Source organism: Orcinus orca, chromosome 8 (assembly GCF_937001465.1).
Source record: "Orcinus orca chromosome 8, mOrcOrc1.1, whole genome shotgun sequence".
In the NCBI taxonomy this organism is placed as follows: Eukaryota; Metazoa; Chordata; class Mammalia; order Artiodactyla; family Delphinidae; genus Orcinus; species Orcinus orca.
In genome coordinates this window covers 49875574-49893834 of record NC_064566.1, presented here as the reverse complement: position 1 = coordinate 49893834, position 18261 = coordinate 49875574, and the positions used below count along the sequence as shown (strand labels likewise).

The window sequence follows — 18261 nt, the reverse complement described above, 5'->3', positions numbered from 1 at the left end:
GAAAAGGGGCCCAGACAGGTTAGATAAGTTTCCCAAGGCCATGCAATCAGCCCAGGTCTCCTGCGTCCCAAGCCAGCAGGCCTCTCCTTCCACTTCCTCCTTGTTCCAGTGAAGTAAGACCAGAGCTACAGGCGCTTGCCTGAGTTGGGGGGCATCTTTACATGGTATAAGAGACTTCTGCTGAACAGCTCAAATCATTTATTGTCAAACCAAGCTGAGCATCCCCAGGCCTTCAGGACTGCTGGGGTCCCTGGAACCTCACAGTGCATTGTGCTTGATCCAGACCTTCTGGGGTTTGATGTTCATGCGTTTCCACACTTCAGCTGTTGAACGGTCTGCCTTGGTGACCCCACTGAAGTCGAACGTGGTGATACGGGGCAGAGTGCACAGCACGTATTGCCTGTGGGGAAGACTTGGGCTGGGGGTCAGGCCCCCTTCTAGAACCCCTTTCCCCCTCCACCAGTCGCTCCTATCTCCTCTGACTGCAAGGAATGGAGGGACTTGAGTAGAGTGTGGGGGAGACTGAATTTATCCTGACTGACATCAAGAAATGCCTAAAGCCCTCTACTCCCTTCCCTGGTCCAAGCATAGCAGAAGGATGGTGTTAGGTTTCTAACCCTAACGCTCCTCCTTTCCCTCATGGGAGCCCAGCGGAGCCCACCTCCAGGCAGGGCACTTACCTATACCCCTTCTCTTCCTCTATGGGGTTCCCATGGAGTGTCAGGCTGCGGAGCCGAGGGAGGACAGCCAGCTTGTTCACCTCTCCAAGGCGCTGGATGCTGTTGCCATGGAGATAGAGCACACTCAAGTTGAAGAAAGTTGTCAGGACCTGTTGGGGAAGGAAACCGGAAGCTAGACTGGACAGAGCCGTGTATCTGTGCTCAGGACTGACTTGTGGGCAGAGAAGGAAGAGTTTGGGGAATGATTTGTCACCCCCAGAGCCATACTAGATTGATTCCAACCTACTTTTATTTGCCTTTGAAGGGGTACAGGGGCACCACACTGACAGAGCACTGTGATCCGAGGGGCAGAAGGTATGGGCCTGGGTCCTATCACTGCCACTGACTTGCCAGGTGCCTGGGCTCTCCTGCTTCTCCTTGAGCCTTAGCTGTCCCTTCACTGAAGACCATTCCAGCTTTGGTGTTCTAAGATTCTATCACAACAGGGGACAGGGGACAGCATCATGCTAGGTACATAAGAGCTTTTAAAATAGTAGTTAAATTGAGATCAGTGCACCTGGGGAACAGTTTACAAGTCATACTCTAACTCCTTTCCCCTCTAGCACAGATCCTGGATGAAAAGGGGCCAGTTTTGTTTGTTTCTTAAAATTTAGCCTGAGTTCATGGAAAGTAACTGCTGTACTTTTAGTACCTACCTCTGCAAAAGAACTTGGCACAAAGCACAGTGGGTGCCCAATAATAAGCTACGATTTTACTTCAGCCTCCTATGTGAAGGCTTGCTATGTGCCGGTTGCTTTTCATTTGTTCTCATTTAATCCTCACAAAATGTTTATAATGCTGGCATATTATCCCCATTTTTCAGACAGCAAGGCTGAGGTTTTGAAAGGTTAGGAGCTTGCCCAAGGTCACAGTCTGAGGCAGATCTAGTATTTGAACCTATATCTATTTGAGCCCATAGCCATGTGCTTTGCAGGGCACCATGCTGCCTCACTACTTCCTTGATAATATGCGGGAGGTGGAGAGGCTGGGGACTGGACAAGGTGGCTTCAGGTCCACCCTCTGGACTCACAGGGTCAATGGAAGTCAGGTCGTTGAAGGACAGGTCAATCCAGGCCAGGTTCTCTGGATGCTCCAGAAGCTGTGAAACCACATGGTTGAAGTCTCTGAGGTCATTGAGGACGTTGTTGTTCAGCCACAGGGACTGAGATATAGACTTCCCTGACTTTGCGTGCCTTAGTGGTCGTAGCCCTGTCCGTGGCTTCTCGTTTAACAGATCTGTGGGGACAGAGTGAACTTTGGGTATGTCATCTTTGCTTTTCTGGCTCGGGGTGGGGGGTGGCAAAGGAACAGAACTGGGAGAATTTGTAGCTAGAGGAGCTGGCAGGGCCAGAATCCCATGCTTGTGTCCAGTGCGACTGTATGCACTGCTCCCCAGGCCCCAGCAGTCAGAGTGAGCTTGGATTAAGGGTCAAAGACTTCACATCCCAAACTCTTGGTTTGGGTCACGTGCTCCTCTCAGGTCTATTGTATCATTGGGTCCTCTGTATACCACCCCTGTGTGGGAGTTGGAGGGAGGCGGATTTTATAGATGAGGAAACCAAGAAGCAGAGGTGTTGGACTTGAGCCAAGATGCTGAAGCACAAAATCCAGAATCATCCACTGGTAGAGCCTATGGAATTCACTTCAGTGTCACACACTCTTGATGTCCTCTCCCTCTTCCATTAGTATTGAGTATGCTGTGTGCCAGATACTGGATATACAATGGTGAACAAAATGAGAGATAAGCTCTGTATGAATAATAGAGCAGGGGTGAAGCAGATGTTTATGCCTTGGAGGAGCTCAGATGGGAAAGATGAAAACAAATGGTGAATATACTATAATAAATGCTATTTAAATTGTGGAAGCACGGAAAAGGGTCTCCTAACCCAGTTTGGGAGCTTAGGGAAGTTTCCCAGGGAAGGTGAAGCCTGAGCTGGATATCTCAGTGGGTTAGGAGACGTTAACCAGGCAAAGAAGGGTGGAAAGGGTGAGAAGAGCATGAGCAAAGTTACAGAGGTATGGAATAGCATGGGCACACACACACGTACTACACAAGGGGGCAAGGAGGGAAAAGGAGACACGGAGCCTTGAAAACCAGACTGAGCATCTTAGACTTTATCCTGTAGAAGATGGGAAGCCACTGTAGGGTTGAAAGCAAAGGAGATGATACAGCTCTCTCAATTCAGAAAGATCACTGAAGGTTTAGTGTGGAGCATGGATTGTAGGGAGTGGGTGGGACTGGAAGACCAATTTGGCTCTTTCAGTCATTTAAGCAAGGATGAGGGACATACAAACAGCATGACTTGATGGTTGACTAGATGCAAGGGTAGAATAATATTCAAGGGTGTTGGGACTTCCCTGGCGGTCCAGTGGTTAAGACTCTGCACTTCCAACACAGGGGATGCAGGTTCAATTCCTGGTCTGGGAACTAAGATCCCACATGCTGTGTGGCGCGGTTAAAAAAAAAAAAAAATTCAAGGGTATTGCCCAATGTTCTTGATGACTGGTGAGATGCCAGTCCTATGAACTGATACAGGATTAAGAAAAGGAGAAGAGGGACTTCCCTGGTGGTCCAGTGGTAAAGAATCTGCCTTCCAGTGCAGGGGACGTGCATTTGATCCCTGGTCGGGGAACTAAGATCCCACATGCCGCAGGGCAACTAAGCCTGCGCACCACAACTACTGAGCCTGCGTGTCTCAACTAGAGAACCCGCGTGCCGCAAACTACAGAGCCCGCACACCACAACTAAAGAGAGGAAAAACCCACACGCCACAACTAGAGAGGAGCCCACACGCTGCAGCAAAGAGCCGCGTGTGCCGCAACGAAAAGATCCCACATGCTGCAATGAAGATCCCGCGTGCCACAACTAAGACCCCACGCAGCCAGAAAAATAAATAAATCAATCAAAAAAAAAAGAAAAAAGAAAAGTTGGGAAGGTGATGAGTTCAGGCTTGGCCTTGGCATATCTGAGGTTCCTATAGTACTAGAAAGAGGAGAAGCCGAGTAAGCAGTTGGATATGAAGGAGACATAGACTTGAGAATCATTAGCATAGAGTGTATACAAGTTAGAGAAATAGATAAGATTCTTCAAGCAGAACGAGGGTGGGGGGAGGGGCATCCATTAAAGAAGTTAAGAACCAGGGCAGGGAGAACCAGGAGGCTCACAGTCTCAGTGGCAGAGTCAGAACCATACACCAGCTCTGGCTGAGGTGACTAGATGCTTCCTGTTGCCTCTATGCCTTTAGTTACTTGTCTAAAGCTGCCTCTCAGAAAGGAAGTAGTACTTTCTGAACTGGTCCACTTGTCTTCACCCTCTCCTCAGCTCTTACTAGACACACTTCTCTTCCCCCCCCACCCAGCTTGAACTTTTTCTCCTCAGCTGCAGGTCAGGCAGCATCCACCAGGTGGCTCTCTGTCTTGGTCCGGGAGTGAGTGGACCCACAGTTGGGGCCTGAGGGTGGGGGGGAGGTGGCAGGAGGGTCATGAAGCGGAGTACCCCAGCTCGTGAATAAACCCTAATCCTGACCCCCAGCCTCACATCGCCTGACTGCAAACCCTGAAATGAAAAGAGAGATGAGTAAAAGTTAAGATCAAAATAAGCCCACCTACGGACTAGCCTCCAGTCTGGTGAGGCAGCAGCTTGGGGAATGCCAGCAAGCATGGGCTGATCCCCAGCTCAGGGGGAGCCACTGGGGATGGCATTGCCTAGAACTTGAGGCTGCCTGGGATTGCTGTTATCATGGGTGGAGGGGGGTGTCCAGGCTGCTCTCCGCAGACTCCATCAGAGCACTGCATTGCCTGAGGATCTGTCAAAGCTGCCCTGTTCAGAGTAGGCCAAGGCGGGTCTGGAAATTGGACCACAGATATCAACACTCAGAGAACTAGGGGTTGTCTAGCCCCAGGAAGATCTGGGGAAGACATAATTCTGTCTTCATATCTATGAAGGGTTGCCATGCAGCTTTTCCCACGTGTCCACAGAGAACACGTGTTTGATGTGAAGAACTTTCTTGTGTCATTCCTCACCCTGTAATGGAAGGGCTGGTAGGTGTGTGGTATGGGACTCCCTTAACTGGGTTTGTGAGCAGTTAGAGCACTATGGGTTGGAGGTAGTAGACTGGATGCCTTCTAAAGTCACTGCCATTTCAGATTCTATGATCCATATATTGATTAATTCAGGAAATAGTGTACCAGGTACCCCAAAACTCTACCCTGTCCTCTAACCCCAATTTTAAGTAAGTGTGCCAAATGCCCTGGGGAACCTGAGGGGACTGGCCTTTTGGGGCTTAGATGTGCCTCTCCTTCTCCCTTCCCCACTCAGCAAGGAGCATATGCCTGGCATACGTGTACAGACCTAAACACACATATATAGAAGGCTTAATAATAGTGGGTGCTCAAGATTTAACTGTTAAATGAAAGACAGGGCATCTGTGCAGATTATGTTTTGTGCTGTGCAGTTATCCTTGGTCATAGTAACTTGTCTCTCCCCTCCTTCTGAGGACACCATAGAGGGCTAAGCCACACTCCCCACTCAGATCTAGGAATTCTCAGGGTAGGTAGGAGCCATACTTCTCTCCTTCCTCTGTCACCTCAGCTATCTTGTACATAGCCATTATTGCAGCTAAAACCCTGTGAAACATGGACTACATCAATCAGAAGTGACGCTGTGCATAATAAAGGAGGATCACGGCAAGTGGGTGTGTGCTATGAGAGAACAAATGGGAGTTACTGTTGTAGCTGACGGCAACCCAAGTAGTAAGTACCCTAAACCCAAACCCAAGTAGTATCCAGTACCCTTGATAACTATTCATGTGCTTCCTGAACTTAAAGGTGGCCGCTGCTTGCCTAAGAGAGTCAACCAAAGCCAGATAATGGCTCTAGGTTATGTTGATGCCAACCTGTGTTCTGTGAAGGCAGACGTACTGATGTGTTTATGAGAGCAGATAACAAAGACAGCAGAACTTCCCTGGGAAGAAGCACATTCTCTTGAGAATATGATCTTGATGAGAGCCTCCCTCTGTCCCCTCCTGAAAGGTACTAGCTGCCCATTTACACACACACTGAATGATAAAACAGGAATGAGCGTGCGCAGTGCTGGGACCTGTAATAAGTGTGGGTGATAATGGAATAAATTTGGATATGACTGAAATGAATATAAAATTTGTCAATAAATATTTAGGCTGGAAACATGCCAGTTTGTTAATAACAAGACCTTACATGTTTTACCAGTGATCAGAACAGGCTTGTGTCCTCAGAGTGGGTTCTGCCTGTTGGCTGGACTCTGTAGCAGCCTGTGTTTTCCTTTCATTAGTCTCTTCTCTCCAGGTAAAAAGTGGAGAATATACTATTGGCTGATAGACTGGCTCTCCTGTTTTCTTCCACCTGACTGTCTTGCTGTAGCCTGGCTTCTTTTGAAGATCATCAGTTACCCTGAAAGCCCCCTGGGTCCTTTCAGATTTGCTGGTAATTTTTTAAAAGGCCAAACTCTTCCACTCCCACCTTCCTACCCACTACTCTCCCCAAAATAGCAGCAACAAATATCCCATATGCTTATGCAAAGAATCTCTTCAGGCTTTTAAGTAGAAGACTGGCTTCTCCCTAGGGACCACACCCATCCTGCTGCCATGGTGAGTGGAATGCTGTGCTCTGGGGGCTGACCTTGGGTCACGTGGATGTTTCGGAAGGAGTAGTCCACAGGGGGCTCTTGCACCGAAGTGTTCGTATAGTCCTGTTTGTTCATAACTCAAGCCATCATTTGTCAGGTGGAAGCATGGGCCCTGGGAATCCGGGTTCAGCCTGGGAGGACAGAGAAGGACTGGTGTTTGGCCCTCAGGTTTCCTCATAGCTCTCCACGCCTGCTATATACCCTCCACTACTCCAGGTTTGCATGGCTGCATTTCTACTTTAAGATAACAATCATGATTCCTTGCATTTGTAGGGCACTTCCTACTTCTCTGAGCACCTTCACATCCCTTAGAGTTCATTGATAGTTATAATACCCATTTCTACTTTCCAAAGAAACTGAGGCCCCAGGGTGAAAGCACTTACCCAAAGTTAAGCCAGTGAGTCAGCTGTGGACTACAATCCTAGTCTTCTGAATCCTACTCTGAGTCCTTTTCTGCTACTCCATAGTAGTTGCCATGAAGGCTGTCTTTATAGCTACCCTCTGGTGACATCAACTGGGCTATTCTATTGCTTAACAAACCCCTGAGGGCCTGCACTGGATCTGGTGTCTGACAGCCCTTTGCAGTCTGACCCATATGGGGATTTGCTACCTTCTCTGCTCACCTTGTCTGTCGGCCCCATTATCTTTTCATCGGAAGACCCTACTTTCAGCTACGTCCTGAATGTAGTCATACATATATAAACATACATACATATAAGACCAGAGTCTGCCTCACTCTCACTCACCTGTCACTGATGCCTGAAACTCCACCATTAGGGATTCATTCCTTTGGGTTCAGGGATTGTTCCCTGTTAAAATGGAAATACCCCTTGAGAGGGGTGAACACAGTGTTATCAGTCATTTACAATGTGGTGTGAATTGTCTTATCAGATCCTTTCCAATTTATTAGCTCAAATAAAGCTGAGAATTTTTCGACTGGGCAGAGCCATGAGAACACCACTCACCTGTGAAGAGGAGAGCTGACACAAACAAAAGACAAATAGACTGACAAATACATGTCCCAGTCAACCTCCCCTTCTCACTTCATCCACTACTGTCACCTCCTTTGCATTTACTACTTTACTTGCTTTCCAAAAGGATTTGAGGTATTTTATGGTAATAACACACTCATAAAACAGGATGATTTGTAGAACAGAGCTGTCCAACAAATATAATGAACATCACAAATGCAAGCCATGTGTATATATTTTTTCCACATATGTAATTTAAAATTTTCTAGTAGAAAAGTCAAAAGAAACAGGTGAGGTTATGTTTAATAATATATTTTATTTAACCTAATATATCTAAAATATCATTCAACATATAATTGATATTAAAATTTGAGATACTTTACACTTACAGCACATCCCAACTGGGACAAGCTACCTGTCAAGTGCTTAATAGCCACTTGTGACTAGAGGCTACCATACTGGACAGTACAGATATAGAAAATGAAAACATGGAAGAGAAAGATTAGAAGCCAGAATAAAGGAAGAGAGAGAGATGAACCAGGGAATTAGGAAACTATGCCTCTATTTATCCCTGAAATTCCTGGCAACTAAAGCAAAAGTGGAAACCTTAGTATATGTGGTTCTCATCATTCAATTCAAAGAAACAATTTGTATCCAGAGACTATGAAATTCACAAATGTTCTTAAAATGGAATTCCTCTTAAAAAACCATGGACCTGAGAGCTTATAATTCAGCTTAAGCTTAACACAGTCTAGGTAAATTCCTTTTTTGGTGACTTAACATATGAAGGATAGAGTTTAACAGGTTTAGAGGAATGGAAAGTGAATGTCTTCCTCTCAAAAAGCAGCAGTCTCAACTGAGCTTTGGGTAAGTGATGGCTTGAGTCACTTCACAGATGAATTCTCTGTCAAGTGTGAGACTGGCCTGATGGGCATGGGTTGTTGATTGGGGAGACCTGAATCTTTGGATATCAAATCTACAGACACAACAAAGAACACATTATTCTTTTGTAGAAATAGAGGAAGCTGGCTTGCTTCTCACCTAGACGCGTCCCACTTGAGAACCCACAAGAAGTTTGATGCCTCTGAGCAAGACTGGATACTTTTCTCAAGTTGGGACCCCAGAGTTCAGCACTACAGGACATGGATTTTAGCTTAAAACATTTAAGGGCGGATTTTTACCATTAATCTTGACCATCAGAGAACCTCAGTGCAGTTCCAAAGGACTTCTGATTTTGTGTAGCACCAGCTCCTGAAGCATTTTTCTGGATGAGTTAGTATTAAAAATAGAGCCCTGGGGCTTCCCTGGTGGCGCAGTGGTTAAGAATCTGCCTGCTGATGCAGGGGACACGGGTTTGAGCCCTAGTCCGGGAAGATCCCCCATGCCGCGGAGCAACTAAGCCCATGTGCCACAACTACTGAGCCTGCACTCTAGAGCCCACAAGCCACAACTACTGAGCCTATGTGCCACAACTACTGAAGCCTGCGCGCCTAGAGCCTGTGCTCCGCGACAAGAGAAGCCTCCACAATGAGAAGCCCGTGCACTGCAACAAAGAGTAGCCCCTGCTTGATGCAACTAAAGAAAGCCCGAGTGCAGCAACGAAGACCCAATGCAGCCATAAATAAATACATAAATAAATTTATTTATTTATTAAAGATAAAATGGACCCCAAGTAGTTCGACAAATTTGCCCGTTGGAAAGGGTTATTAGTCTTCTCCATTTAAACACCAGCCCAGGCTGTGAGCTAGTGTTGTGTCTTATTCATCATCTAACACAGAACCTGGCTTACAGCAGGCACTCAGGAAATGTTTGTGGGAGGAATGAATGAGAAACTGCCAAATACAAGGATTTCTGTTTTGGGGGTGTTGATGCTAAGCTGCACTTTCTAACAATTGGCTCCGAGGTTCAGCTATTTCAGTCCACACCTCATTCACAGTAAGATATTTAATTCAATTCTTCAAACATTTGTTCAGCGCCTGCTGCCCTATGCTTGACCAGAAGGAATGAAGCCAAGATACAAATAATAGAACCCTGTCTGTAAAGAGCACAGGAAATCCTGCTGGGTTGCTATTGATTGTGGCAAACCAGCCTGCATCCAGTTCTAAGAAACAGCTGCCTACTTAGTGAATACTCTCATGTTTCAGTACTCAGCTCTAGCATACCCTCTTTGATGAAGACTTTCTTTCCAGATAAAATTGATCATTGTGCCCTGTATCAGATTGATTCCCTTGATGAACTCTATCATGGTCTCCCCTGTATCCATCTCTTTTGCCCTCTTTGTAGTTCCATCCACTCTGATGCTGGGTTCAGCCATGCGACTTGCTTTGGCCAACAGGATGTTGGTAAACATGAAGCAAATAGAAGCTTAAAGAGAGGACTTGCCCTGTGCTCTTTGCCAGTGCCAAGAGAACATGGTTAGCCTGCTGGAGGGATATGAGAAACGTGTAGGTGAGATACGTGAAAAAGAAAGCCAGTGATCCCAGGTGAGGCCATCCTAGACTAGCCTATAGCCAGCCTACCCGAAGGCAAGATCACGAGAGTCACCCAACCCACATGTGACTGCAAACACATGAATGAGCCCTGCCAAGACCAGAAGAAACACATGGCTGACTCGGAGGCTTGGAAGCAATAATAAGTGTTCATTGTTTTAAGCCACCATGTTTTTGGATGGTTTGTTATACAACAATAACTAATTGATATATGCCCCCACTGTACTTTGAATAAAATTTCATCACAGCCTGTTTCCTTATCTGTAAAATGGAGACAAACCCTGTCTTGAGAGCTGTTGTAATGTCCTGTAGCAGGTGTTCAATAAATTGAACCAGTTGTACTCTCTGTACTCATTTCTTTATAACCTACTTCCTGTTCCCTCCCTGTAAGCTTGAGGACAGGGAAAGAAGTCAGACTTCTTTCTCTCTTCCCACCATTACCCTGCACCAAGCCTGGGTATTCACTAAAGCCTTGATGGATAAATGGAGAAATGAAAGAAATGAAGGAATAAATGAATGATATCTTCAAGGTGTCACATAGTGAACCTGACTGCTGGGGAGAACTGACGAGCCTTGAGGTTGCCTTACTCGCTCCAGTGGCTATGTTTTTGGAGTCAGTCTTTCCCAGCTGCTGTTCAGCCTCATCACCAGGAGCTAGTCAGACCCTAGCGCCTTCCTCATTTGTCTACGTTGACTGAATTGATGAATGACAGGGTTAGGGGCATACCTGCTCTGTTTTGGAGTTTTTCTTCTCCCGACTGGAAATATCATTTACTGTTTTTCTTTCTTTTTTTTTTTTGCGGTACGTGGGCCTCTCACTGTTGTGGCCTCTCCCGTTGCGGAGCACAGGCTCGGGACGCGCAGGCTCAGCGGCCATGGCTCACGGGCCCAGCCGCTCCACGGCATGTGGGTTCTTCCCGGACGGGGGCACGAACCCGTGTCACCTGCATCGGCAGGCGGACTCTCAACCACTGCACCGCCAGGGAAGCCCTACTGTTTTTCTTTTTTAATTTTAAAAGTTAACGTGATAGCTGAATAAAGTCAAACAACATAGAGAGATACATCAAGTGAAAACGAAAAGCGTGGCTCTCCATCTCACTCTCCAAGAACGCTCATGATTTACAGTTTGGGAATATAACCTCCTAGAAGACATATATAACAAACTTATGTATATTTTAAAATAAACACATACTTTCTGTTCCTTTGTAAAGCCACTTTTTTCTTTTCAAATTGTTGTAGACTCTCTTACCCTTTTTAATAGCTGCAGAGTGTTCCATAGAATTTGTGTGTACCCTACTTTAACTTTACTTGGGCTCCCCCGGTGATGCAGTGGTTAAGAATCCGCCTGCCTGTGGCACATATATACAATGGAGTATTACTCAGCCATAAAAAGAAACGAAATTGAGTTATTTGTAGTGAGGTGGATGGACCTAGAGTCTATCATACAGAGTGAAGTAAGAAAGAGAAAAACCAATACCGTATGCTAACACATATATATGGAATCTAAAAAAAAATAAGTGGTACTGATGAACCTAGTTGCAGGGCAGGAACAGAGAGAATGGACTAGAGGACTTGTAGTGGGAGGGGGAAGCTGGGGCGAAGTGAGAGTAGCATTGACATATATACACTACCGGATGTAAAATAGTTGGCTGGTGGGAAGCAGCAGCATAGCACAGGGAAATAGCTTTAGTGCTTTGTGATAACCTAGAGGGGTGGGATAGGGAGGATGGGAGGGAGGCTCAAGAGGGAGGGGATATGGGGACGTGTATGCATATGGCTGATTCGCTTTGTTGTGCAACAGAATCTAACACAGTATTGTGAAGCAATTATACTCCAATAAAGATCTATTTTAAAAAAAATAAGGCCTGGGAGTCAGAAGAAAAAAGAATCCGCCTGCCAATGCAGGAGACACAGGTTCGAGCCCTGGTCTGGGAAGGTCCCACATGCCGTGGAGCAAATATGCCTGTGCGCCACAACTACTGAGCCTGTGCTCTAGAGCCCACGAGCCACAACTACTGAGCCTGCGCTCTAGAGCCCGTGAACCACAACTACTGAAGCCCACGCACCTAGAGCCCGTGCTCCGCAACAAGAGAAGCCACCACAATGAGAAGCCTGCCCACCCCAATGAAGAGTAGCCCCCGCTCGCCGCAACTAGAGAAAGCCTGCGCGCAGCAACGAAGACCCAACGCAGGGCTTCCCTGGTGGCTCAGTGGTTGAGAGTCTGCCTGCCAATGCAGGGGACAAGGGTTCGAGCCCTGGTCCGGGAAGATCCCACATGCCGTGCAGCAAATAAGCCCATGTGCCACAACTACTGAGCCCGTGCGCCTGGAGCCCATGCTCCGCTACCAGAGAAGCCACTGCAAAGAGAAGCCCGCGCACCACAACAAAGAGTAGCCCCCACTCGCTGCAACTAGAAAAAGCCCGCGTGTAGCAATGAAGAACCAACGCAGCCAAAAATAAAATTAAATAAATAAAATTATATATAAAAAAAAAACTTTACTGGGCTTCCCTGGTGGCACAGTGGTTGAGAGTCCGCCTGCCGATGCAGGGGACACGGGTTCGTGCCCCGGTCCGGGAAGATCCCACATGCCGCAGAGAGGCTGGGCCCGTGAGCCATGGCCGCTGAGCCTGCGCGTCCGGAACAGGCTCCGTAATGGGAGAGGCCACAACAGTGAGAGGCCCGCGTACCAAAAAAAAAAAAACTTTACTTCATTTAACTTCATTTAACCAATCCCAAGTTGATGATGGAAATTTGTTTTTAGTTTTTGGAAATTGCTAACAATTGGAATTTGATTTGTTGATAGCCTGTCTCTTCTCTCTCTCAGGTAAGTAGCAACATTATGGCCCAGGAAGCTGTGAGGAATATTGAGATGAAGAGATCTGATAGGAGATTCAACAGCCTGGCCTAGTGAGGGTTTCTATTTATGGGCTACAGGTGGAAGAAAAACCAAAGACCGTCATGAAAAGTCTTCCACATAATCTAATGTATTCTGGGAAGTTATATTTCTAGGTGCCAAAGGTAGGCCCCAAATTCAAACTGGTTCCTGCCCATCTCTCTACTCCCATCTCTTATCCTCACCTCCAATTCTGCAGGCCAGCCAAATGCAACTACTCGGAGTAAGTTCCCTGCACCTGCCTCTGGGCTTCTGCACATCCAGCTTTCTCTGCTTGGAGTACAGTTTCTTCTTTTTGCCTTGCTAATTTTTAATGACTCAGCTCCGGTTTCCCTTTTTTCTGAGGAGCCTACCCTCATGCCCAAGTCTGGATGTGCGACTTCTCTTCTGGACTCCCATAACACCCTATATTTACCCTTGGTAGCACTCGTAACACTAGTATTATCTCCTTACTATCTGTGTGTACATAAACTCCACCAGGGCAGAAGCCATGTTTTTCTCATGGTTGCATCCTGACAGTGGAGGCAAGTAGTAGGTACTTAACAATATGTTAAACATTGCAACAGTGAATAACACTATAAAGGAGAGGGACATGACGTTGCTATAATTGAGGGATCTGAGCTGCTCTAGGCAGTCAGGGGAGATAGTCCTAAAGAAGTGATTGAGAGGGACCTCCCTGGCGGTCCAGTGGTTAAGACTCTGTGCTTCCAATGCAGGGGCGTGCGGGTTCATCCTTGGTGGGGGAACTAAGATCCCACATGACACGCGGCTCGGCCAAAAAAAAAAAAAATAGTGATCGAGAGAAATATGAAGGATACGTACAAATTAACTATGGCAGAGGGAAAAGATGAACATTCCAGGAAGAAATAACAGCATGTGCGAAGGCTCTATGGTAAGTGGTTACTTGAAATTTTGAAGACCTTAAAGAAGGCCATATAACTGGAGGGAGAGTGGGAGGGAAATGTATGGTTAGACTGGAGGCTGGAGAGGTGGGTAGGAGCCAAGCTGAGATGTTCCTTGATGCTAAGCAATAGGAATCCCAAGGTATATTTTTAATTGGGGGTATTGTGGGGAAAGTGAACAATATCAGATTTGCATTTTGAAGGATTACTCTGGTTGCAGTATGCAAAATGGCTCGGAGGGAAGGCAGGAAGGATGTGATGGTAGCTACGACCAGAGAAAAGATACTAGGAGTAAAGCTGACAGGATTTTATGATGGATGGGAAATGAAAGAGGTATTAAAGATAATGCTTGTTGTTTTGACTTCTGTAATGGTGGACAGAGGTGAGAACACTGGAAGAAATTCAGGCTTGGAGTACATAGGGATTATGAGTTCAGCTGCAAACATGTTGAGTTTGGATGTTTTTGAGATATCCTGAAGGAGATGTTGAAGATGCAATTGGTTATATAGATCTGGAGCTTGGAGATGAGGGTTGGGTGGAGTTGGAGATACACACTCCCGTACATCTGCATATAGGTGGTAAATGAAGTTGTGGATGAGAATATCCAAGAAGAGAATCTTAGAGTGAGGTGGGAAGTGGGCCTAGGACCAAGCATGGCGGAGCTTTAAGACAGTAAGTGGACCAATCAGGGCCAGCTAGGAGCCAGCCAGAAGCTAACTAATCATGGCAGCATCAGACATGGGTGCTGTGTTAGCAAGACTGTTTACTTCTTGTTTAGTTAAATCTGTATGATTCCCATTGTCTTTAGTCTCTCTAGTTCTCTTTCCCCATTTAAACTTTCAAGAAAGGATCTGAAACCCATTCAGGCTGAAATGTAAATAACTCAATGTAGGCGATACAAATTTCTTTTCCCTGGGGCAGTTTATCTTACTACTTTGAACAAGTCCTTAAGCTAGAGAGGCTGTAGGCTCAAGCTAGAGACTTGGCTGGAAGTTGGCAAACAGGGGTCTAGTCCTAGCTGTCACTGACTTGGTGTGTGGCCTCCAGCAAGTCACTGCTCCTCTCTAGGTTTCAGTTTTCCAATCTGTGAAATGGGGATAAATATCCTTGGACTCACCAAGCTCAAAAGAAAGACTGGATGTGAAGACACTGGGTAAGTTGTAACAGATCTGTCATGAAGACTGTAAAAGGAGTGAAGCTCTGACTGCAGAACTTGGAGAAGCAGACCACAGAGGAGGTGTAGGGAGAAGAGGTAATTTAAGGACAGGACCCCTAATAAGTATGTGTGGGAAGATCCTGCTGACTCTCTGAAAAGGAGGCTCTACCCTGGGGTCTTCCTGCTTGGAAGGAAAGGGGCAGTTCAAGCCCCAGAAAGTTTCCTACAAATCCAGAATTAGGGACTGTGATTTATTCTAATCTTACTCCCATGTCTTGAAGAGGGTCTCAGTCGACCAGAGGAAAACCAACCCCATGTCTGAAGGCGTTTCAGATCTCCCAAGATGTGTCAGGGATTTGAGACAGTAGTATTAGGGGGTCCCATCTTTGTGATGGGGGAGGTTCTTAAGCACCCCCAAATCTGTCTGGGTATGTGTCTCAGCCTTCCCTTCCCTCCCCGCGCCCGTCTATCCCATATGGGTTTGTGTCTTGTTCACTGCGAAAAGGGATAAGGGGTAAGGCGGGGAGGTCTCAGGCCCCCGAGAAAGGAAGATCTTAGTCTTTCTGGGTGCCCCTCCCCTCTCCATAGAGTTCTTGTCCCCTAGAGCAGGTTTCCTGTTTTCCCGCCCAACTCACCCGCAGTTGCTTCCCCTCCAGCCTCTGCGTCCCACTATCTCAGGGTTACTCAGAGCAACTCTATGGTAACTACCTATGTCACCACGTCCCAGCTGAGCGCCGTAGGCGCTGCCGCGATGCCTACCGGGAGCTGTAGTCCGTCAGGGGCTGGGTTCCAAGGCCGCGGGCAGTGCAGCGATTTGTACTTGCCTTCGCCCTCAAGCCGAGGGCCGGGGTCCGGAAGTTGTGACACCCTTTCTCCCTTTCCAGTGGCCCTCACACTTCCTTTTCCCGGGTCCTCCAGCGTGCTCTTGCGTGCGACGCCAGCCGACAGGGGCCAATTGAAGGGCGGCGCGAGGGGGCGGGGCCATAGTTTAAACTAATTGTGTGCTTACGGCGCTGGCGCGAGCCCGCGACCAACGCAATCCGGGGAAAGCCAGAGTAGCAGCGGGAGAGCGGGGCCGGGTAACCGCTGCTGGCGTGTGGTTTGGGCGCCCGCAGGGATGCCCGGGCCCAAGGGGGATGCTGGAGAGGCGGGTGTGAGCGGAAGGGCTCCTTCGTAACCGAGGCTGACTGGGGAGAGTCTATCTAGGGTAAGGTTTGTAAGGAGAGGGCCTTGTCCGAGGGGGAGGTGCCGGGCGTGCTTAGGGGGGAGGGTCTGTTTGGGGGCGTGTCCATGGAATCGTGTCAGAGGGCGACGCGAGTGCCGGTAATGCGGGTTCCTGAGAGGCTCGTCGCCGAGGGTTCCTGTAGTGGGAAGGCTTCGCCTATTATTGTTAACAATAGTGGTAGTAGTAATAAACATTTTCTCAACCCCAACGACGTTTGAGACATTGTGCCACACCCTTTATATGGATCTTTTTAATATTCCTAACAGCATTATTATACTTTATTACAGGTGGGCCATCTGAGGTTTATGTTCAGCTTGGCCAGGGTTGCATAGGTAGTGCGTGGTTGGCTATACCGGGGTTTTTGTGGAGTTGGGCTTAAGTGGGGGGGGAGGGGCTGTGTTGGCGGTGCGGGTTGTCTTGGACTAACGAGTCAGTTTATTTTGAGCCTCACTTTTCACTTATGATGTAAACAACGAATTTACCTGCCTTACCTACTTTCCTGGGGTGGTTCTGAGGGTGGAATCAGGTAAGCTGTTTCTTGGAAGCATCTTGGAGAGTAAACATTTTTGACTATAAGTGATGTGACTGTGTGAAGGTTTTTGTTGGAAGAGAGCCCAGCTGGGTTGATGCTGCCTCTTCTGGGCGCCCTCTTTTGCTTACACCTGAGATAGCGCTTTTCATCTGGTATTTGTTTGTCTCCCCTACTAGATAGAGACGGTGTCTTTTGTACCTCCATCCTCATGCCTATGCAGGGTGTGAAATGTATCATGGTCATTAACGTATGCTTTGAAATGAATGAGCTTACTTGCGCTGAAAAGGGATAGGAGCCTGGCTTTTCCATCTGTATTTAGTGGCTTTTGAACCTCTTACTATGTCCTCTTGCCTGGAAGGGCACTGCCTTCGAAAAATGTGATAATACTTACTTACTTTAACGCATGCTTACCTTTCTCTGGGGTCTGTTGCCTGGTCATGTTGTCTGGTCATGTGTTTCTAAAGTTCTGGATAATCAAGTGTGGTGAGCAGAAACCTTTGATGAGAAGGGAATTGGAGCTCTACATTGTGGAGATCTTTACTGCTGTGAATATATGGGAACCTTGAGGGAATGTTCACATCAAGTAAGGCATCTTTCAGCCAGCAGGGATGAATGTATGTGTTCCCTCCCTCTCTGTTCCTGTGTGGTATTTTCTCCTTCAGAGGAAGAGGAACATACTTCTTAGTAAAAGCTGCCAAAGTATTCTCTTCTTGGCCCAAGTTCAAGCAAGTGATGACTAATTGTAAAGCCTGAATTACAGTCTAAAGCCCCAAACTGTACTCCCCCAAACTAGAAGATCTTAACCAAAAGCTCATATAAGGAACATTTCTATTTAGAATGTTCATTTTTTAATTTATGGAATATGGGAGTGGGAAGAATGCCTTGAACTAAAACTTGAGTTCTAGAACTGTTAGGATAGGGGAAAGCCCTGCCACAGATGGATAAACAGAGCTGATCAGGGAATGTTTTGACAGCTGTGTCTAATTGATAAAACCCTATGGTCAGTAGGTATGTCAGGGGTCATTTATTTCAGCCTCTTACCCAGTTTACATTAAACATATCGAAACATATTGTCCAGACTCAAAATGAGCATTTCCAAGAATGAGACCACTTCCAAAGGTAGTCATCTTAATGTTAGAACAATTCTAATAAATAATAATTGTTTTGTGCTGTCACTGATTATTTCATTTTACCATATACATTTACTGTTTGCTTTTTCATTATTCTTTCTTGCGTTTTATCCCTTCTTTTTGTGTCAAATAGATGAATACATCCTTCAGTTTTTTGTTTTTTGGGGGTTTTTTTGGCCATGCCAGCGGCATGCGGGATCTTAGTTCCCTGACCAGGGATCGAACCTGTGCTCCCTGCAGTGGCAGTGCGGAGTCCTAACCACTGGACCACTGGGGAATTCCCCCTTCAAATGTTTTCTTTGTGAGGGTCTGTTAGTGGTAAATACTCTGTTGGAAAATATCATTATTTCCTGATTGATAGTTCAGCTGCGTACTAGGCTTCCAATTATTTTTTTCCCCAGTGCTTTGAAAATGTCATTTTACAGAAATTCTGGCTTTTTGTTGTTACTCTTGAGAACTGTGCTCACAATTGAACTATTATTTCATTGTATGTAACCTGCCTTTTTCTCTGGTTTTTTTTAAGATCCTTTTTTTTTTTTTGTCATTTGTGTTCTGCAGTTTCATTACATGGTGTGGATTTA

At 46.6% G+C, this 18261-nt stretch overlaps 2 protein-coding genes across 10 annotated transcripts in view; one reads left to right on the top strand and one right to left on the bottom strand.

The window, feature by feature from the left end:
- NUMA1 (nuclear mitotic apparatus protein 1) overlaps nucleotides 1-18261 on the top strand; it is a 90960-nt gene that overhangs the window by 1694 nt on the left and 71005 nt on the right. Inside the window, exon 1 of one of the 4 annotated variants that reach the window (XM_049713865.1) lies at nucleotides 12565-13627. The exons of 1 other annotated variant lie outside the window; for it this stretch is intronic. The gene's annotated coding sequence lies outside the window, so the exon portion shown is untranslated. Of the gene's footprint in view, nucleotides 1-12564; nucleotides 13628-15850; nucleotides 16001-18261 lie in introns of those variants that run through there. 2 more of the 4 variants (XM_049713868.1, XM_049713863.1) reach the window with 2 other exon arrangements.
- Nucleotides 136-15712, bottom strand: LRRC51 (leucine rich repeat containing 51). 6 transcript variants are annotated; one of them, NM_001282008.1, is made up of 6 exons: nucleotides 15429-15668; nucleotides 7128-7210; nucleotides 6375-6512; nucleotides 1750-1955; nucleotides 681-829; nucleotides 136-400 (listed from the first exon to the last, which is right to left on the bottom strand). In NM_001282008.1, the coding sequence occupies exons 3-6, from the start codon at nucleotides 6454-6456 to the stop codon at nucleotides 259-261; spliced, it is 579 nt and encodes a 192-aa protein (NP_001268937.1). In that variant the 5' UTR covers nucleotides 6457-6512; nucleotides 7128-7210; nucleotides 15429-15668; the 3' UTR covers nucleotides 136-258. The 6 variants fall into 6 exon arrangements, with proteins under 6 accessions (NP_001268937.1, XP_033261438.1, XP_012392139.1 ...); XM_033405547.2 differs by having other exon boundaries at nucleotides 179-400; nucleotides 15553-15712; XM_012536685.3 differs by having other exon boundaries at nucleotides 179-400; nucleotides 7128-7190; nucleotides 15553-15712.